This window comes from Acipenser ruthenus, chromosome 26 (assembly GCF_902713425.1).
Source record: "Acipenser ruthenus chromosome 26, fAciRut3.2 maternal haplotype, whole genome shotgun sequence".
Classification (NCBI taxonomy): domain Eukaryota; kingdom Metazoa; phylum Chordata; class Actinopteri; order Acipenseriformes; family Acipenseridae; genus Acipenser; species Acipenser ruthenus.
The window spans coordinates 16,591,504-16,614,681 of record NC_081214.1 but is presented as its reverse complement, the minus strand read 5'-3'; the positions used below and the strand labels follow the sequence as shown (position 1 = coordinate 16,614,681).

General features: G+C 35.9%; 2 protein-coding genes across 5 annotated transcripts in view; one reads left to right on the top strand and one right to left on the bottom strand.

Moving 5' to 3' along the window:
* LOC117430270 (dachshund homolog 2-like) overlaps nt 1–14,023 on the bottom strand; it is a 133,485-nt gene extending 119,462 nt beyond the window's left edge. For 2 of the 4 annotated variants that reach the window (XM_059001023.1, XM_059001025.1), the window contains exon 1: nt 13,437–14,021. In XM_059001023.1, the coding sequence (XP_058857006.1) occupies nt 13,437–13,897 (461 nt within the window). In that variant the 5' untranslated portion in view covers nt 13,898–14,021. Of the gene's footprint in view, nt 1–13,424 lie in introns of all 4 variants that reach the window. The other 2 variants (XM_059001024.1, XM_059001022.1) reach the window with 2 other exon arrangements.
* Nucleotides 14,024–18,661: 4,638 nt separating this feature from the next.
* The window catches only part of LOC117430191 (rab proteins geranylgeranyltransferase component A 2-like), a 30,275-nt gene continuing 25,758 nt past the window's right edge, over nt 18,662–23,178 (top strand). The window contains exon 1 of the mRNA XM_034049992.3: nt 18,662–18,835. Within this exon, the coding sequence (XP_033905883.3) occupies nt 18,784–18,835 (52 nt within the window). The 5' untranslated portion in view covers nt 18,662–18,783. The remainder of the gene's footprint in view (nt 18,836–23,178) is intronic.

The following is a 23,178-nucleotide window of genomic DNA, read 5'->3' as shown; positions in this document are numbered from 1 at the left end:
ACTGCCACATGGCAGAGCCTTCATCGAGAGGGCACTATCACGATACAACATGATTTTCTCATTATTTTCCTCAGATTTACCTTGAACTTGTAATGATTCGTCGGGTACCCTTCCGCTGAGAAAAGTTTTAGGAAAAAAGTCTTGAACATGTTCATAAAGGATCACATACATAATGAGAGAAAAAAAAATACTAAGAACTTTATTAAACAAATAACGTTTCACTGTCCAGATACCTGAATGGAGCAATATTACTGAACTGAACTGAGCCTCGGTTTGTTGTAAGATGCTGAGCTCCAGTTGAGCTGACAGGCTATGGATTGACTGAAGTGACAGTGGCGGGTACAGGACTGGCTGCTTTCGTAGTTGAAAAGTATTGATTGGCTGGTTGTGTCTTTGTGTCTTTGTTTAGTATTTGCTGTCCAAACTGAGCTTTCATGACAGCAAGTCAAAATGAAAAAGCCAGTACTGGCTGTGACATACAGTAGCAGCAGACATCTACCGTCTGAAAGAAGCCTGCTAGAGCTGGAAGCTGATTGGTTGATGGTACTGATTTGTTTTCTAATACAGCTTTTTTGAAGGCTATGAACAAACACAATGCATCATCATTGTTCTATGTAATTGGACCATTCAAATGTGTACAAAAATAATCATTAACAAACTTGTTTAGTTATGATAATCGCTAAAATTAGACAGAAATGGAGAGCATGCCAAAGTCATACCTCCAGACAACATGGCTTCTAAAATGCAATGATTTTACTTTTCATGGAGGTGCATTTATAGTCTTCTCTGTATCTCACATCAGCTTTTTGTGTTTTGTGCTTTATCATTTTTAATGTAAACGTTGTCATTATATCTGTGTTCTCTACTACCGGTTAGTCAATAAAAAATACAGCACACAAGTTATTCCCTTCTTCTATGGCTGCATTAATCAGTCAAAGACTAGTACAATATTTGTTTTAGCTTAAGGGGTTCAAGAATTGTAATGTAAGCTTTTGACTAATGCTGTGGTGTATTTGGAGGAGTATCCTTCCTTGTCTGGAATGCTGTTTGAACAACACCATTAAATGAAAATAATGTGGTATATTTTTGGATTGAATCTACTCCTTAATAAAAAGTCTCCAGTTATCATAAAAGCTGCAATTTCAAGCTTCTGCACAAGATTTCACTGGCGGTACATGAACCTCAGAAGAGAAAAAGACAACAGCCCTAAACCAGACAGTGGATAAAATAAAGACCGAAGTCCCTGATTTATAACCCAGTGAAAATGCAGCCCAGCACAGTGATCTTTCAATGAAAAGGGGGCCATCTATTACCAGGAGCCAGACACTGCCCCTCTGCCACTGTTGGGCATCTGTCAGCAACATCAAGCTTCTGTTAAACAACAGAGATGCAAACATCTTTCTGACTGCTGCTGACGGGAGCATGCACATACTTCACTATACACTACAGTGTGTTTGATTTACTGACTGGGGAAAGTAAATGTCATTTGGTATTACTGGATGTCATGAAACAGGACGGGTTTGGTGGTGCTGGTTAACACACAAGCCTTTCCCTTCTGCAGGCTAAGGTTCAAATCCAGTGGAGAATAAACTGCTACAGCTCCCACACTCCCCAACACCCTCAAGGGAAAGCTAAAACCCAGTATCAATGGATTGTAGTCAACAGCTACAACAAAAACAGAGGCACTGTACATTCTATGATTGTAGCGCTACTATTCCTGAAAAAAATCCACTTGCCTCCTGTCCTTTTTTATTAAGACATAGATTCACAATAAACTGCTAAGTGCTGCACCAGTGTGTGTCATTTTATGGTAATTAAGGAAGGGCTATGCTAATATTTCAGAAGTTGCTCATCACGAGAGCTGTACCGTTAAGTAAATGTGCATTGCATTATCCGAGGATGGTTAAATGTGTCCATCGTAGGACAAAAGAGATTTGTTAATGTGCTGTGCAAAGGTCTATTGCTACAATGTTGATCATATCAGATCGGCCTGCCCCCTCCAGGCATTCCAGATTTGAAAGGTGCATTTCCAAAATACAGAAAAGTACGGTACGATGGCGGTACAATGACATCAATTCTAGAAAAATGGCGTTCCATTCTGGGTGCCACAAATCTTCATTTTCGCAGCACTGTAATCTATCTGTGCCATACATTCAGACAATATAATTGAACTCTAACGTGTTGCTTCTACCTTCTAGAATTGCTTCCTAAGTCATCCACAACTACAAAACACTCAATGAAACTTAGAAGAAATGAAGTCAACATAATTCTTGTTGCCTTGATATTCACTCCCCATAAGGGATACAGAGGGAAAACCAATTAAAGGCAGTTTTAAATAGAGGCACTTTTTCCATCTGAAAAATGTGTAGCCTACAATGCAAAAAAATAAGATTAAAATAACTCTGAATTAATTGAAACATCTGGACACCATGATGCACTGTGGCAAAACTCAAAAAATAATAATAATGGCCACATGAATAATGCCACAATCTTCAATGACTATTTTCAAGAAGGATGATTTGACAGCCCACAGTGGTGAGTAAAGGTGGTGAACAGATGCTCTGAATGGCAAGTGCTGATGAAGCACACAGTTCAGCCATTATTTAAAAACTGTCAGGCAAAATCAATGGAGAACTGACCTCTCTGACATTAAGAATAAAGAGACAAGATAAGGCAAAAAGCAATGCCTCACTGTTTAAAATATGTTAATAGGTCATAATATGTAGTCTCGAACAAAGGTGTGATGGAAGCCATAAATGGACTAAATTGGGAACTAAAATCGTATTACAAATTGTTTTATAATTTTGGCCACGGAAATCCACCCAGAAATCTGTATAAATATTTATCCTAACATGCAAACATGGCACTGCAGCAGAGTGCAACAATAATCAACAAGAAGCATTACTGTATACAGAATACTGGCAGCATGAGACACTTTTCTAATAGGGTAATTGTATTGAAAAACATATATAATGTCTCCTTAAATTAAAAAAAGTCAACGTGGAGAATAAGTGACGATAGAAAAAAATATATTGGCAGTTTAAAACTACATAAACAAAGTGTCCCTCTCACCTTAAATCTTCCCACAGTGAAATGCTATCTAAGACAGAATTATAGCTAAAGGAGATTATTGCTATTGTGGCTTCAAAGGAAAGCAATAAAGTGTTCTGCATGCTCTCCTTCATGTTCCTTAATTCATTTCATTTCATTTTAACAACCCAGAACAATTTCGTGAGACATTAGCCTGTAATGAAACCTCACAGTGGCTGATTGTTTTTATAAGCCCCCCCTCTACTTTAAGAGCTTTTAGCCAGATAAAAGCTACAGACAGCTACAATTACGATGTGAGACGACTCACGTTTGCAAAAGAAGCAAGATCGCTTTATATGGATCAGCAAATTAACTTAAAAGTGTCAGCTGAATATTACTGGAATTAGGGATTTAACTGTGGATCCTTGGTGGCACTGTACAATGTTTAGGGTCTTTGAGTATGAGATATTGATACATACCATCATAGCAATTTCTGGTGCCGGGACCTGAGATAAGGAATATTAATATTTCTAGGCTAGCACATCCAATTTTATTATAGAACAGGGAGCAACAAATATGGTGGAAGTTATTGATAAAACATTGAATCTCCAGGACAGTGACAATGCTGTAAATACCTGAGAATATCATCCTATGTTAAAGAAAGCTCACAGTTAGCATACCTTACTTTTAAATGCTGTTATTATACTTCTCAGGTAAATGCTAACAAAGCAGGTCAGTAATAAGGCGAACCAGCTAGTTGCTTTAATGACAGGAAAGAATGTGTAGAATGTCACATTACTGAGGTAAATGACCAAGGAATTACAAGTATAAAATCAGACCTGGCTGCTATAGCCCTGCTTTGGCAGATTTAATTAATAAAACCAACCCTTTCTGCTGGCACATAAAGATCATTTCTACCCATGCTGTGCCGCCTTACAAATTCCAATGTTACACTCTTATATTACATTACTATTATTTTAAATCCGCATAGTGAATGAAAAGACAGTGATATCAGGAATCCTTACCTTTGGAGTGTTTTCCATTTTCTGTTTCTGGTGTGCCTTCACTTTCAGAAGTAGAGATGTGTTATCCTAATTGCTTTCCCATTTACACTGCATATCACACAAGCATGATATCTCTTCACCTGTCTAAACATGGCACATTGTGAGAATATGGTCTGGTAAACCTTAATTGGAAATATGGTCAACATACCCAAACCTGTATTCCACCACCTTACTCTGTCTGCAAATATACATTTAGTAATATTGTACAAACTGACTTTATTAATGGTGGGCCTTGTTTTTACAAATACAAGAGAACTATTTTCCTTGGCTTGTATTTGCAAACAGTTAGAGTACCACAAAACCTACAGTGCTTTGGTAAAATGTTTTTTTACGGCATGTCTACTTTGAATAATTTGAGCCTTGAGCATTACTGAAAATGCAACAGTACAATACACAGGGGGCCAAGGAAGCAATCTGCAAGCACACCTGCAGTAACACTAGCATCTCTGAATTGTAGACAATATAAAGATATATGGTGTAGTATAGACATGTTTAACACAAAATTGCATTTCACAGCACATCTTACAATATGGACATAGTAAAAACATTTTTAAAACAACTGGATTTCTGAACCTATTTAACTGCTTAAAACAGCATTCACAGCCCTAACACCTAACTAATTCTAAAGGCTTCCAAAATAAGTATAGTCCGATATATAAAACAAGGCAAAACCCAAGGTCACCTGCCTATAACAGAGAGGGGAGGTGGGGTGAATAACTGTGTAAATCACTGCGCTTCACAAATAAATTCCTCATCAGTAATTAAAACCAGGCTGGCTGGGCCCTGTGTTATCAGCTCATCAAATTCATTGCTCATCTAAAATAACAGATCCACATCTGCAGTCATTACTGCATGCCAGATAAATCAATCCACTCAACGATGCTTTGAGCCATCTCTGCTCCCTTTTAACCGGCCAGATATTTATTTCCTCCTGACACTTCTGACATTCTATTTACTGTAGGCAAATGGAACTCATGCAGCACCTTGTAATGCCTTCAACAAAACCCATTGTAAGAGGGTTCTTTAAAAGACTGATGTGCACAATAAACTAGTTTATGGTTGTCCTATAAGCTTCCAGTTTTTCTCCTCTAAATACTTTTAAAAACGCAGTCAGCTTTTTTGCTTTTTATTTTAATCCCCTGTAATAAAAATAGTTTTGCCAACCTTTCTCTCAACCTTAGACCCTATTGAGCAGTAGCACGAGACAATAAGATGTAACAATATTGGTTGCAGCCAGGGTTAAAGTGTGTCAGTAGACATTGATTTTAGCACATATTTACCTAGAACCAATTATTTGTATGTATGTTTGTTAATTTATTTTAAATATAATTGCCATCCCGTTTTCTAGGAAGTATAATCTGGGGCATATGTGAATTAACATGTTACAGAATAATACATACAGATAAACAGCCACAAAAGAACACAAATACAGTAGGTCTTTAAAATGTGTAATACATTATTATGATTCTGTATATTTCAGTAATTTCCCTTACAGGTAAAACAATTAGGATTTGATTTGTATCCTTAATTCATTGCAAATAACGTAAATGAAAGATCATTACTTACAATTGTACATGTTGTACTCTACCACTAGCTACGCTAATAGTAATTTGCACAGTATCGTCATCTATTCTCGTACGTTAGAGCAGAAACAATTTAAAATTTGCAATGAGAATCGCACTTACAAATATGAATTGACAGGAAGTTGAAATGAAATATTTAAGATATCTATTCATATGTATTCTCAGTTTGAATTAATTCTCCCCTGTGTTTGGGAATAGGAATAAGTCAGAAAAGGTAGTTACAGCTAAGGCTGCTCTTGGTTATGCTAATTTCTTAGTCAAGAAATCTTCTATGAATATAACTTTACTATTTTAAAATATTGCTTTTAGTTTCGCTTGTTTAACCAATCCTTAGCTATCTTGAAAACACCAACCTACACATTTTGGTATTGGATTCATTTTCAACTTTTTCTTAAACAGATCGACATTCTTTTATGATAAGTGTTTTCTTGAACTACAATATTATTTTAAATTCTGGAATTCCATGCTGCTCAAAGTAACTAATGAAGCCATCATAATCACCCTTTTGGAAAAACACACTGTGGAATGCATAACAAAATATTAACTTCTATTAATGAGAAGTTAGTATTTATACATGGGTACACTGTTGCTATGCACCTGTGCACCAAGCTTCCATTCCCAATGTATACAGAAGGAGGCTTATACACGCAATGCCAACTCAATATTTTGACTAATAAACCTAGTTTGTCAAAGCTGGAAAATTAAAGATTAAGGGTCTCATTAAACAATGAAGTGAAATGCTAAACAAAATTACATTAATGGTCTTTTAGGCTAATCTCCGCACTAACGCACAAAATACCAGCTCTTCTTTCTGGTACAAACTACTTTGACAATTTTTAATGTAATTTCAAATTTTCTGCTTCTTGCGTTCCATACATCCCTATCCAAAAACAACCATTTAAAACATCACTCCTAATTAGATGATTAGTGCTTGGAAGGCCAGGAGATAAGTCATTTGCATAATTCAATCATAAAAGTTAGAGATACATATTTCAGTGTTCGTTTGTACAATTATCTTCGCTGTCCTGGGGGCTGTGATATTAATGTGATTAAACAATACTTCTGCACACAGACGAGTGTGTCCTCTATTAAGCAGTGCTACAGGCAAACGAAAAATTAATTTTCAGAGACAATCAATTTTATTCTACATGACTGTAATAAATATAGCCCATCTGCAGATGTGTCATTTAGCTCAGAGAGTAAGCTTACCAAAGTCAAAATGACACTAATGGCTTGAGTTTAGATGAAGAGGAACATGATTTGCCTTTATTGTTTGACGTGTTTTACTCTCCAAAATATTTTTCCTGCATGTTCTCCTATCAGGACTAGTTAGAAATAGTCTCTTTTCAAAAAAGAACTATTGTTAAGAGATTGTCTGAACTTTCAGCATTGCTATAATAGTATTCTTTGTTGCTCAGTCCAGCAGTCTTTCAAAAATATAGACACACACTTGCCCAACACTGTCTGTAGCACATCTCAGCAGTTTGTCATTAATATGCCAAACATGGCATACATGCTTCCATCTATTTCAATTGAAATGCTTTAAACTTCAGACATTTATGTTAGTTTATTCAATCCAATACATGTCCCAAATAATTTGAAGTATTTTGTCTAAATTCACACACAGTAAATTGTAAGCTTATAATGGGAGAATGTGTTGTTTTCACAAATATAAAGCTTTTTTCTCAAAAATATCCCAATTACCAATAAAAAAGCACAAATAAATACCGATGTTTTAACATATGTTGAGCATTCTTTATACAAATAACGAATATATTTTAACAAAATGAATGAAATTGCTTTACATGTTGTTTTTACAATTTTTAATGGAACACATGTTTATTTTGGTTACTTTTTATAGGCTGTGTGTGGGACTTGTAACTTGAAATGTGGTACACAAACAAGCTGGTTCTAAGATTAATTAAATTGAAATGTGGTGCACAAACAAGCTGGTTCTATGATTAATTCATTTGAAATGTGGTGCACAAACAAGCTGGTTCTAAGATTAATTCATTTGAAATGTGGTGCACAAACAAGCTGGTTCTAAGATTAATTCATTTGAAATGTGGTGCACAAACAAGCTGGTTCTAAGATTAATTCATTTGAAATGTGGTGCACAAACAAGCTGGTTCTAAGATTAATTCATTTGAAATGTGGTGCACAAACAAGCTGGTTCTAAGATTAATTCATTTTTTCTTGCACCACAGGGATGCCAATTTAAGTGTACTGTACAGTATCTACATGCATATGTTAGCTGAGGCATAAGAGTCAATGTTGTAATGTAATAAATAATACAGAGCACAAGGTCACTATATGCAAAATGGTGTGTTGTGTCTTCCACAGAAAAACAAATACTGTGTCAGCTCATTTGCTTAAAATGAGTTTTATAGCCAAGTCAAAATAGATACATTATTGCTCAAATTAATTGCTACAAGTCCCCTTATACAGTAAAATAATCATTGATACAATACAAGAAAAAGGACACTGGTCTATAGGCTCTAAAATAGGCTCTATGTAAAGAAATGGTACCTTAAATGTTAAATAACTAACGTATATGTAATGGAACTCTCAGCAGCACTGCCTTTCAGAGTACTGCTGTTTAAATTATTAGCCAAAGGCGATGCTAAACTTTTATAATTAATGTCTAACATGGGAAGGTATTGTGGAAATAGCTGTAGAGTGGGATACAATGTATTGCAGGTGCTGAGGACGGGTATATTGTAAAGAGTCTGAAAAGCATCGAGGAGTGGTAGTGGGGACCACCTGTCAGCCAGTGGGAACTCGCTACTCTAACTATAGGACTTTCAGTTGCCTTTTTCCCCCTCGGATGACTACTGTTGCAACCAGGCGTCAATCTATATTGAAGACTTTCGACAGATTAACCCTCCTTCTGTACAAAGTGTACAAGAATACAAGAAGATACTAAAGCAAGCTCATTTTGGTAACAAATATTTCTCAGGCGAAAAGGGTGATTTCTTAGTTTAATATTTTCTACTCTTTGGTTCCGTAGGAGTAAAACACTTCCGTAAATGTATGTAATCTATTATGAACTGGGTTTATCTTAAACATTTGGCTTTTATCTTAAACATCAGTTTTAGGGGGGCTTCCGAGTGGCACATCCAGTAAAGGCGCTCCACATGGAGTGCAGGATGCCCCCTATAGCCTGGACGTCGCCGGTTCAAGTCCAGGCTATTCCACTGCCGACTGTGGACAGGAGCTCCCAGGGGGTAGCGCACAATTGGCCGAGCACCAATTAACATAAAACTGACAAATGGTAAAAAATATGACATTTTTAAATCTAACATGAAATACTGTACTACTAGTATGGCTTCTGTAGACTTTTGCAATATCATTTCATAGTTTGTTTGATTACATGATGTTAAACAAAATATCTAAATTATGTTTATATATATTTTTTTAAAATATGTCTCAATCCTAAAATTCTAGGTGATGCAAAACGTTTGACCATAAATAATAATAATAAAAAAGCAGCATAAGAGATGTGAATCATGGTCTTAATAGAGGGAGAAAAAATACAGTAGCTGTAGATCACTCTTAAGTAGAAACTAAAATGCCAGAACTGACATGTTTTGCTCAGAGTCAAAACAGTTAAATTTGCTAATCCAATACACCTTTTGAAAAAAAGCCTATAAACACAGCAGTGGAAAAACAGCACAGATGTTCATCTCTAATGCAATTTCCATTCAATTTCCTAAGTGCAGTCCCCAAGTGCAAACTAGTTTAACGTTATGTTTAGCTTGCAAATTCTTTTAATAAATAATGAATGCAATAAAACCAGGAGATCAATTGCAAGCTGAGAATTCATAAAAGAGCCCTTTGTGTTCAGTGATGTTTGCTGATTCAGAAAGTTTCCTTTATTCAAATTGGTCTTGTCAGTTTTAAAGATCATGTCGAAATGTTTTGATTACTTTCCTGATGTCTTTAGTTTCCTTTCAGGACCCATTCTATATGTCTTTATCATCGGCTAAAATGAGATTGCTAATTAAAGGTGTTGTGTTCTGTTTTCTCTTAAATAAAATAGGAGAATCTTAATTACAAATAAAGTATAAATAAACATCTGGATACCCTGATGTGGAGTAGGATTAAATATGACAAAAAATATTTTCTTGATGGGACAATTTATGTGGGGGTCTGAAAAAACTGGGGGGTACACTTCATTAGAGGCTCATTGTTAAAAGATATCTTCTGTTCTATTATCGTGTATAGATCTGGTGAAACACAAAAAAGATTCCCCAAGCAATATACACAATGTACTGTTGCACTGACTGTGTCTAAAACTGTCTTTGCAGCTTGATGACCAGACCTGCCAGAAGCAGCATTGTGGCGTTTTATTTGCCGCTAGCTAAATGTAAAAGGTTAATTCTGTGCCAAAAGAAGCCATCTGGTCATTAGATTCAGCAAGCGTGTTTGCTTTCTTGTGATGAAACATTAGATTTAATTTTTTTTCTACAAATGAAGTTGAATTTTAAACTGCAGTAATGGTGTTAATTTTTGATCGATCAAAAACTCTAAATGTAAGAAAACAAGACCTGGGTTTCGTATGCTTTGTACATAGAAATAAAGGGGGAGGGATTCTGCCAAATGAAATACATTTTGTTGCAGAAGCGCCATCTGTAATTTGCATGTAGAATCCCTGAAAAGGGATGTAATCTTCTTTGGCAATACAGTTGCCTTTTACGTCAGTCCAGATTTTACAAGTCAATGAACTGAAGACATTCATAAAAGACTTTGTTTTGTTGTTCAAGAAAAACAGTACTTAAGCACTAACTTCTAAACATTCACTTCCACCAATGAACAAATTTGTTTAGTGTTCTTAATGTTAACTTAACAGTACTTTTACAATTCCTGGTATGAATATAAAATTGTAAAACAGCCTTAAAAAAATAATATCTCTGATCCCTTTGGAACTTAATTGCTTGAGAAGTCTTTTATTTTACTTACTCATTTTTTCTCCCTCTATTAAGACCATGATTCACATCTCTTGTGCTGCTTTTTTTATTATTATTATTATTTAAGATTACAGGACCATGAGAAATACTTGGTTGAGCCCTGATCAAACAGATGATAATATCTTGAACAGAAATATACAACTGCATTGCTGCTACAACATGCAAAGAATGTAGAAGATATTGCTGTATAGTACTGGTCTAGGCACTGCTGAAAGGTACCGGATATGTAGACTATTGACCAGACTAGTCAACATTGCTGGGCTGTGCCAAACCAAATCTTTGTAACTGTAGTGTGCCAGTTTTCCAAATTCTATTATGTTTGGTAAATGTCTGCACACGTGAGGATTATGTTATGGGTACTATACTTGCTAATTTGTCTACTGACTTTTAATTTAAGAAACAAATAAGCTGCATTTTTTTTTCAGGCACTATTATAATAAGTCCTTCAAAATGTATTGGCACCAAAACTGGACACTGGTTAACTTTAAACAAAGTACGTTTTTATTAGGTAAAATAAACCGTAACATCTGGGTAAACATCTTAAGTAATAGTGGGGCACGAACTGAATACAATTTAGGCCTACTTAACATATTAATTTCCTTTCACTTTCCCCCATCATTTAATACCATAGAATAATTGAGTTGGGTTTTTTTTTAATTTTATTTATTTATTTTTATTTTTTTACAGTTACAAAACGTCTAAAACATAAACGTCTCCTAACACTGTTATCATTTTAGTTTACTAAAACCGCAGGTCAAAACGTAGCAATTACAGTATGAACTAACTGAGTAGTTGAACAACACTCCGGAGATTAACATTGTTTAAGTGGAGCCTGGAAAGTTATTTTCTCATTGACATTGCTGGCAGTGCATGGGAACATTAATGCATCTGTCATGATAAGAAGCTAAGAATAACATCCAGACATCAAACCGAGCAGAGAATCCATCTGAAGTGATTCATTCAGATCTGTCTCATTGATTTATTAAACACACGGCAACATCTGCAGCCTCACAGAGCCGCTCTGCAAAAATTAATTCAACATCAATTCAAATGGAAAGAAAGTGCAGGGAGATAAATCAAAACACAATTTGCATGCAGTTCCACAATCGGGTTTATTTTCTGCAAATGCTACATTTCCCTCCATTTATTGTGGGGATCTGATTGTCAGCAAATGCTGTGTATTTGCAATTAAATGTTTAATTGTAAAAGTAAACGCAGATTTGAATGGGTGTTTGCTATACGTTTCTTAAAGCAACCCGATTTAAGTGTTAATGTGATGTCGCTATAAGGTAAAACGTATACGGTTGACAAGTTTGCTAGTAGTCAAATTACCACAGAATGTGTTTAGATTAAGGAAATAGTATTTTCTTGTGTTAAATCTCTAATGAACATGAGTGTACATTTAATGGTCTAAAGAACAATGCTGCCCAGAAAATATCGTTGCAAACAGATTGGAACTACATAACTGAATGACGTGTCACCTTTTAAGTGTGTATTTCCATTAAAAAAAAAAAAAAAACATTGGATTAAAAGATCACCCGAATTTATGGAAACACAGCCTGTAGCAAACAGATTTGAAAACGTATCAGGTGTTGACGCAATCATGATTCCTACAAATACAATACGCTATTTTGGTCAGTTCATGCAATTAATAAGATAGCTGTAACACAGTAAGGTTTGAAAATGTGCAATTTACTGTAATTCCAAACCATTTGTTCCGGTAAACTGACACTGAACACAAGTGCGCTGTAGGCAGACGCGGCACACATTTATTATCCATTGTTCTGATCAAAAAAAAAGTTGAACGTGTGTTAAAAGTTCTCTTATCTACTATAATGTATTTTGATCTGCAAATACCAGCGATTATAGGCAATTGCAGTTGTATTTTATATATAAAAAAATACATAAATAAACTGATTTGGTAACAATAGTGGTTATATTTGATAATTATACAGAGGAATACAATCCCACAATATAGTTTCTTAACTTTCTGCTCAGACATAAAATATTAATTATATAAAAAAATCTATATATAAAATCGCATAGATTATTTAATAACTAACATCTATTTTTTGAACACAGTATTTTAAATTGATATTCATTAGTTATTATCTATGGTGGTTATATTTTAAATACCTTAATATTACAGATTCATTATTGTAATAAAAAGCTAAAAACACACATCCGAAACATACATGTATATAAAATAAAAAAATATAAACTCTAATTTTCCGGTTAAGTTGTAATAAACGCACATTACATTGTCCACACTAGTGTCCAAGTTTACTGCACGAGTAAAGGTTACTGTAATCTTAAATCGGGCAACTGCGAATGCCTAGTGTCTAAATTAGATTAACTCACGCTAACAGAATCACTGTACCACCAGACAGTGTTGCAAGTGGATTCATGAATGAATGCCGATATTAAAATGAACAGCATAATCCGATTTACCCATTTAAAATATCAGTTTGACTCTTAAGTATTGACTGTTGGGGTAGGCAATATCTTATGTATGGGAAATCTAAAACACGGCTTCATAATGACTTCATTATGACTTTAATATGTCCAGGGTGTTACTTGTAGTTCAGGTCAAACTTTTCAGACAGGTTAGTGGGTCCAGAAAGTGAAAAAAAAAAGTTTTCTAGTCCTTCTAGATGTCTAAAAACATACAACAATTCTTACATGCTAACAGAAATGTAACAAAACACACACAAAAAAAAGTTTGGTAACTTAAGTCTCATTCAAAAAACAATTTACTAGTTAACCCAGAAACATACTTTACAACAAACCTGGCATTGGTGCAGTCGTTGTACAGGGCTTCGAAGTCCTTTCGGGAGATGAGTTTGCAGCGGTTGACCCCCGGCTGGATTGCTCCCAGACCCCGCAGAATTCGGACTTGCTCCACCGTGCACACCACTGGGGATATATCCAGTCTCTTCAGCTTGGTGTAGACCGTGTGCAGTCCGCCAACCAGGTGCTTCAAGAAGAGATCAAAAACCTGGGGGAGGCAGATGAGCTCCTGTCCATCTACTGAGAACGAGGCCACCTTGACCCCATGGACTTCCACCATTTTACACTCATTACTGCCGCTGGTACTGTTACTACTGCTGCTGATGAAAGAGTTGATCATGCTGTTGGTCAGTCTCGGGGACTCCGCAGGGCTAGTGTACAAGGGATCAGACCGGAACAAGCCACCCGATCCCTGGCTGGAGGTGGGGGAGATAACCGGAGGGGTTGCTGATAGAGCCATGGTCACTGATACACTTTCTCTCCCACTGTAGACAGTAGGCAATATGCTACTACCGTATTAGTAGCAATAATGTTGAGACGCTGAAGACTGCATTCACTGTTTCAATCAGCCGGCCCACCTAAAGTAGACTGACAGGTGTATTCACTAATCAGCACTTCCATGATAAAGTCCGGCGTTCTCATTGGAGTGTTCGGTGAAAGGGCTGTCTTTATTTTGAAGTGAAAGGGGTTGGGTTATCTGTGACAGCAGTGAGCTGCTGTGAGAAAACTTTGAGACATTTGTTTCAAGAGATTTCTTTTTCATATTTTATCCCCGCTTTTGTTTATTATTATTATTATTAATAATAATAATAATAATAATAATAATAATAATAATAATAATAATATAATCGGTTTCCATTATTTGTCAGCATTACTCTAACAGTTTCTTAGCATACGTAACAAGAGCCTTTTCACTTACTTTGTGATTGATTTGGTTAATTCAGGAATGTAACCTGTCGCTATAAGACCTCTCTATTCACGCGTCTCTCAAGCTGATTTATGATTTTTTTTTTTTTTTTTTTTTTAATAGCAATCACAATGAACCTAAATTGAAATGCATTGTACGGGGCACCACGTGTGTCTTTTCATCATAGCTTACGCATGATACAGGGTCGCCCTTTTAAGACCCTTGTAACGCGCGTTTGCAGTGTTACAGTGTTAGTGTTTCGTGCTTGGTAGCTAAATGTTGTTTGGGATTGATTTACATGGTTAAATCACTTTTTTATTAATACATTATTACAATTGTAATTTAAAACAGCGTTGTCTTTGGGTTCCACATATTTCTATTTTAAAATCATTTCTTAAAAGTAAAAAAATATATAAATGTATGCAAAAAAGGCAGTATATTTTTGCTAAATCTACTAATATGTTGGAAGATGTTGCTATTTATTTTCAAATATATTAAAATGTATAATTATACTGAAAATATATTTGAAAAAATAAAGTATAATTTGAAATATGTATAGTCTATATTTCAATATATTTAAACCATATTGCAAATACATACTTCAATATATTATTCAGATGCTTTATTTAGAGTCACGCCAGCCAAGTATAAAGGATGGAGAAAAACTGCTGTGACTCAGTATACAGGACAAAACTTGATAGAGAATCTGGGGTATTGCTGCCAGTTGTGAGTGGACAACATGCCCTCAGCCACCAAGGACATTCAAAAATATTTGGATTGCCTACAGAACGGCAGAAATGTGTGAAATGAAATGTAATGTCTACAAATGTAAAGTATTTCATGCCGGTCAAAAAAATGTACGGCCAAACTGGAACAGGCTCATTAGCAGAAAAGACCTTGGTGTTGTAATAGACCCATTTCTGTCAGCAACCAGGCAGTGCCAGGAACAATCAAAAAGGGAAACAGAATGCTTGAGTATACAGCTAAACGTGTAGAGTACAAATCCAGGATGTTATGATAAGGTTGTATAAGGCACTGGTGAGATTGCAATTAGAGTAGTGTGTCCAGTTCTGGTCAACATAGTACCAAAGGGACACTGTGGCCCTGGACAGAATCCAACGAAGAGCAACCAGACTAATCCCAGGGCTTAAAGGAATGAGCTCTGAATTCAGGTTGAAAGAACAGAAGCTATTTAGCCTAGAACAAAGAATTAGGAGGGACATGATTAAAGTCTTTAAAATCTTAAAAGGAGTTGCCATAGTTAGCCCCAACCAATATTTTAGGCTGCATACAGAACAGGGCCAGCGGAAACAGTTGGAAATGAAATGGAGACAGACTTAGGTAAGAGGGAAGGGGGTACTTTTTCACACAAAGGAATTGGTTACCTTGTTATGTTGCTGAGACAGAATTACATGGATCTTTATAGATGGGCTGAATGGCCTCCCCTCGTTTTTAAAATTTCTTATGTTCTTATATGTCATAACTTCATATGTCCACTAGGGGCTGTAGAGTGACAGGATCCAAATACTTCACTCACACTAAGTTTGGATACATAAAATAAAACAGAAATTTGAGAAGGCATCATATCATGGCTGACACCTGACCAAAAACATTCCACATGTACAGAAACAGCCCAGTTAGAATCAACTTATTGATCAAGTGCATTTTCTACCCCTAAAGAAAATGAAACTGACAAACAAGTTAAGATTACTTCTGAGTGGTATATGAAAATAATAACTTTCCATTCACACAAAAACTAAATTGTATTGTAATGTTGGAATAACATTTTTAAAAAAATAGTAATCAGTTTATTAAAATTGTGTTAAAATATCCTCAAAACAGTACACAAGAATAACAGAAGACAGAGCATTTCATAATTTAGGAGCTTTACAAGAAATTATTATTATTTGTTTATTTAGCAGACGCCTTTATCCAAGGCGACTTACAGAGACTAGGGTGTGTGAACTATGCATCAGCTGCAGAGTCACTTACAGCTACGTCTCACCCGAAAGACGGAGCACAAGGAGGTTAAATTTTGCTTTTATCATAGAATGATTCACAAACTCCTTTGTCCAATCTTTATTAAATCTGGAAGCGTATTTCATCTAATTTGCTCTGCAAACGGGAGACAGACAATGCTTCGCCACCCGGGTGTCAATCACACTCACATGTCACACTAGTCAAGCAGGTAGGGAATAGACTGGCCACCAGATGGCGTGTGACTAATCTAAGGTAGAAAAAAGAAAAGTATATATATAATTTTGATTAACTCATCCAATTATGCTCCTTATAGGCTCCTCACAGGTTCGTTTTCTAGGGCAGTGGTACATAACTGGGATGCAATTGGAGGAGAAAAGGTACACAGACAATAATAAAAAGTCATAAAATGTTTATTAGGGACATAAACAGAAAGTAGGAAGGTCAATCCAAGAAAGATAGCAAAGTGTATATCATCATCATCATCATCTTCTTCTTCTTCAGCCTTTTTCAATCCACTGCTGGATGAATGCCTCCACAAGATTCTTCCACAAAAGCCTGTCTGCAGCGTCCCTCATTCACATTGCTCCGGTGTTTCCTAATTGCCATCTTCCTGGAGGTCTTCTTCTTGGTCGCTTTATATCTCTTGGGAGCCAGTATAGTATCTCCTTGGTCCAGCGATGGTCTGTTCTTCTTGCTACATGTCCAGCCTACTATCATTTCAGTTTTTTCGCTCTTATAATAACAACGCATACATTTGTTTGCACTCTTATCCATTCCTTCCTTTTCCTGTCTCTTCTTGTTATTCCCAGCATGTATCTTTCCATACTCCGTTGAGTCGTTTGTCATTTTTGAGTCATTTTTGCATTGAAGGTCCAGGTTTCACATCTGTAAGTTAGCACTGGCAAACATGCATTGGTCAAAGACTTTCCTCTTGAGGCATAAGGGTATTTTCCCTTTCAAAACCATTTTTGCTCTTCTGTTGATTTCACACATTTGGTTCTCCGTTGCCGAAACTAACTGTCCTACAGTAAGACTCCATAAAAACAGCAACAAAATCAAGATTAAAAAAGGAGTTCGTGAAGGCGATACAATGTCCCCAAAGCTCTTCACGGCCACCCCATTTTCAAAACAGTGGATTGGAAAAATAAGGGGCTGAAGATCAATGGAGCCTACTTGAATCACCTACGATTTGCTGACAACATCCTCATATTTTCAACGTGCCCAAAAGAATTACAAACAGACACAAGAACTACACGAGGCAAGCATCAAAGCAGGTTTGAAAATGAACCCAAAGAAAACTCAAGTCATGTTCAATAAATATACCACTCCACAGGCAATTGAAGTCAGTGGGATCAAGCTTGAAGAAAGTGTATATAAAATCAACTAATTACTACAAACAATCATGGGCAGTTTCAAGAAATACAACAGTGTGGTAGTGTGCTGTACTGGATAGTGCTGGTATAGAAAACGTGAGCAAACTAACACAAGTGCAAATATTATTTATACTAATAAATATAAAAGAAATGAAAAACAAGTCATAATAACAAATCAAAATATATCAAATAAACCAAACAACTTTAACCAAATATACACAAACCAACAAACTCACAAATGTGCAAAGTGCAAACCTTACCAATATTTAACTATATGTAACTATCTCATTAGAAGAACAAGACACTTCTAGTAAGCAGACTTGGATATGGAACTGCCCTTGTTTTTTACTGCCTCTTAACAAGAATATTTGCATTTCAGACTTGCTGTTTGAAGCTGTTTTTATTTTTCTTACAAAAATGTATCTGGATAAAGTAGACCCTGATGATGTGATACAGCCATCTGAAACTCTTTGTATCAGTTTGCATCAAATAGAAATTAAATCACATTAAGAATAGCTATATTGATTCATTTTTTAAAATCTATCTACCTATCTATATAAGAGGACTCTGATGCATATCATTATTTTGTGTTGGTTTCTTGTTTTCTTTAAATAAATAATAAAACGTTTCTAAAACAAAATGTAAGGAATATGAAAAAAAAAACTCCTTAAAAAGTGTAATGATGGGGTTAACTGTTTCCAGTTTAATTGAAATGTATCATGGTTTCTGTGAACCGAGTTCGGTTGATCTAAATCACTTGCCCAACACACAACCTTTTTTGTCGGTCTGAGAAAGTGCTACTATAAGACTCGGTTAGGCTACTGTCCTAAAAAATGTCGAGCACATTTGAAACAAGAAGTGACGCTTTGAATATAGACAGAAGCCATACCTTGCAATCAAATACCTGTGCAGAATACAGACTACAGGTAATTGCTAGTTCTAAAAAAACGCACGTACACACGGAACTTCTTTTTACCAGTAGTGTGATTTGATCACAACTTCCTCGTTTCTGATCACCAAGGAACAGGGGACGTCTTGCTGATACGTCACTTCTGGTTGTATCAAGTCACGTGACAATTTTCCAACATGTCTGCAGACCACCTCCCTTCTGAGTTTGAGGTTTTAATAGTCGGGACAGGTAAGAAATCCAAAGCTTATTTGTTATTAATGCATGACATTTTTGAAAATTAAGTGGAAGACAACGGCACTTAAAACTGAAAGAGACGAAGTACTCTGTAATGCAGTTTTATACCTTTTCGTCTGTGACAAAGCTGTATGCCAGTGTCCTCTCTGTACAGATTGACGTATTGAGCATCACAGTAATTGCCAGTCATTTTCGTTATATTATATATAAATGAACAATTCATTTATTGTAATGTTTATATTGGTTTCAAGTCTTAATGTATGCCTGAATCGGCTGTTTTGTCACAGATGTATGTGATGCACTTTATAAAACCCTAAATACTACTAGTAATTTGTTTTACTTAGATAGATATTAATTGCAAATGTATTTTATATTCTTATGGCAAAAGGCCGATTGAGCATTACGTTGATATGTCACTTACTACACTGAAGTTTAATGTGAACAAAGTATTCAGCACTGCAGTATCCTATGACAATTTTATTAAGGATGTTGTCAGTTTGAAATTATTTTTCATGTTGGCTTTTGTGTCGTTTGTAGAAGAAAATAAGCAAATATCCGCTTACAATAGGCCTACTTGGGCCCATAGACAAACAGATCTGCACACAAAGGTACAGACTTGACTTAGCTTATTTGTTTCCGTTTGTTTTTAGAACTTCATTTCAAACAGTGGGGCTCAAGTGCGATAATTGTGCATACTAGAAGCATATCATTGTCTGTGTGTAGTTTTATTTTTGATAAAACTGTAACCCTTTACCAGACCACACAAATGAGCCTCAAATTGACATTAAAACCCGCAGACCCCCTGCAGTCATTGTACAGCCCGCAAATTAAAACGTATATGTAGCTGTATATGTGAAAAAAATTAAATTTGGCTTCAGCATCAAATTATTGTATGTACAGTCCATTTATGAATGGGTTCTTAATTCAGGATGGAAATGATCATTTTAAATTAACCAATGTTGTTGCTTTCTTTTTCTTTTATTGATTTGAAATGTAATTTCCGAATTAAAGATGTATGTACTGGAATATGAACTACAATAGTACAATATTTATAATCTTATTTATAGCTATGGTAAATGCAAGACAGTTAGTTTATTTTGGTTTTAACTAATTACTGTATTTTGGTAATGATTTTGGAGGAAACTGTCAAACAGAGTACAAGTTTCAATGTCTCAATTCATATTAGCAGAGACAGCAAGACAGCCTTGATTTTGCTTAAAATGTTCAAAACTGTTAGTTAAGTAAAGATTTTGTTTTTTTATGCTATGGATGTAATCATAATTTGTAACAACAATGGAAGCTTATCTGTGCATATGTAGCATATGTAGTGCTAAAATACATTTTGTAATAGTATGTGCCTAGTGCCAAAAATAAATAATTCCATAAAGATGTCAGATTTGCACTGTCTCATATGTGAAACTTATATTTTTACATGTGCATACAATGTATGTTGGTTTTGATGATCTGCGTTTTTTGTGTTAATGATGGTTCTAGTTTCGTATTCACAGCTGTGGCGGGGGGCTTAAGTACTGTAAGCATCATTTTAACGATCTAACAAAAATGACAATGTTTTGAAATCCCACGTCTCCATGTTTATGGCATCAAATCACAAAACAAAAGAATATAATTAACACTAACAATTTTTGGGGTAACATGTTGCCAATAAATTGATAACGACCACCTTTGCTTGGGTTTGCTTGCTGTCTGCCCAAATATATGGGCTGGAAGTATAACCCTCAACCTTTATGGCAGTCCTGTCGAGGACACAATAAAAAAAAGAGTAGATGGAGAGGTTGAGATAGAAGGGCATTGGTTTCTGACAGCTCATATGCACCTTGTGTGTTTTATTAGGACTTATTTTAATACTGGTTTATGGAGTTTGAGGACTTTCAATCTTCCGTCAATCCTTTATGTGGTTGCAGTTGATTTATGACTTAATTTTAATTACTTATTGAAACGAAACTCTCAAACTGCTTTACACTGTACCACACATGATTCACAGGGACGTCCCTACAGGAATTGGGGACAGAGCCTATAAATCTGACCTGTCTCTTTCAATCACAGACAGTTGAGAATCACAGGTATGCAAGTAACCTTGCAGTCAGGTGGTATATGTTTATATCTTAGTAAAATGTTAAGACAAATGTTGTTTGTGCCCAATAAGGGGGCACTAGATGGTCACACGCGCTCCCTGGGACTGGTAAGTTAGCTAACCTCTCCTGTTTTTTTCTTGGTTCAGATTATGTTTGTGTTTTTTTTTTTTTTTTTTTACTTAGTCCAGCGTTGATTATCCAGTGATATTAGTAGCAGCAGTGCAGGACAAGAAAAAAAAAAAAAAAACCCATTAACGTTCACCCAGAAACAGACCAGCAGCACAGAGCAATCGAGCAATGAAACCTCCAGACAGAAGGGTTTTAAAAAAGAAAAAAAAAGGTTGAAAACCACTGCTTGGTAGTACCTCAGGGTAAAGTTTGACTAATGAAAACAGTGGATTTGGACCAAGTGTTTTCAGCCATAGTTTGTTTAGAGCATTCTAAAGTGAACTAATTATATCGTTAAGAAATATCATAACATGTTTTCTTTTTGTCCTACAAGCTGAAGCAGTCCATGCATACAGCTATTAACAGCAAACATGAATGCACTGAATGAAGTAACGTTGCCCTCTGCACTCGGCAAAAGGGCTATGCTTGTTTCCTCTCATACTGTCCAGCTGCTTACCTCGGTTATAAATAACACATGGAATGACTTTCAAGGTAGAGAGAGAGAGAGAGCATCCATTTTGAATGTTCGATGAATTGAAGAGTGATTTATGATTTCATACAATTCCTGCTGAAAGCATTTCAGGCTTTGCTAGGTCATCAAAGTCCTGCCATCCCAATCTATTATTTACTGTATAGTATGTCTCCTGCAGAGTGAGTGTTTTGTGGTGGTTAATGTTTGTCCTTAACAAACATGATGTGAAAAAACTGATATCACATACAATAAATAGCATTAAGGGATTTCTTTTTATGCAATATTTTTACACTGGGATAGAAATGGCATTTTCCTTTAATAGACTGAGATAGAACTGGGATGCTGTGAATCAATTTTATATATATATATATATATATATATATATATATATATATATATATATATGTATATATATATATATATATATATATATATATATATATGTATATTATAGAGACGTGCTCAAATTTGTTGGTACCCCTTCACAAAAAACGAAGAATGCACAATTTTCTCTGAAATAACTTGAAACTGACAAAAGTAATTGGCATCCACCATTGTTTATTCCATATTTAATAGAAATCAGACTTTGCTTTTGATTTTTTATTCAACATAATATTGTAAATAATAAAACAAATGAAAGTGGCATGGACAAAAATGATGGGACCGCTAACCTAATATTTTGTTGCACAACCTTTAGAGGCAATCACTGCAATCAAACGTTTTCTGTAGCTCTCAATGAGACTTCTGCACCTGTTAACAGGTAGTTTGGTCCACTCTTCCTGAGCAAACTGCTCCAGCTGTCTCAGGTTTGATGGGTGCCTTCCCCAGACTGCAAGTTTCAGCTCTTTCCATAGATGTTCGATAGGATTCAGATCAGGACTCATAGAAGGCCACTTCAGAATAGTCCAATGTTTTGTTCTTATCCATTCTTGGGTGCTTTTAGCTGTGTGTTTTGGGTCATTATCCTGTTGGAGGACCCATGACCTGCGACTGAGACAGAGCTTTCTGACACTGGGCAGTACGTTTCGCTCCAGAATGCCTTGATAGTCTTGAGATTTCATTGTGCCCTGGACAGATTCAAGGCACCCTGTGCCAGGCGCAGCAAAGCAGCCCCAAAACATAACCGAGCCTCCTCCATGTTTCACTGTAGGTATGGTGTTCTTTTCTTTGAAAGCTTCATTTTTTCGTCTGTGAACATAGAGCTGATGTGACTTGCCAAAAAGCTCCAGTTTTGACTCATCTGTCCAAAGGACATTCTCCCAGAAGGATTGCGGCCTGTCAATATGCATTTTAGCAAATTCCAGTCTGGCTTTTTTATGTTTTTCTTTCAAAAGTGCTCCTGGGTCTTATTCCATGGAGCCCACTTTTGCTCAAAAAGCGACGGATGGTGCGATCAGAAACTGACGTACCTTCACCTTGGAGTTCAGCTTGTATCTCTTTGGCAGTTATCCTTGGTTCTTTTTCTACCATTCGCACTATCCTTCTGTTCAATCTGGGGTCGATTTTCCTCTTGCGGCCGCGCCCAGGGAGGTTGGCTACAGTTCCATGGACCTTAAACTTCTTAATAATATTTGCAACTGTTGTCACAGGAACATCAAGCTGCT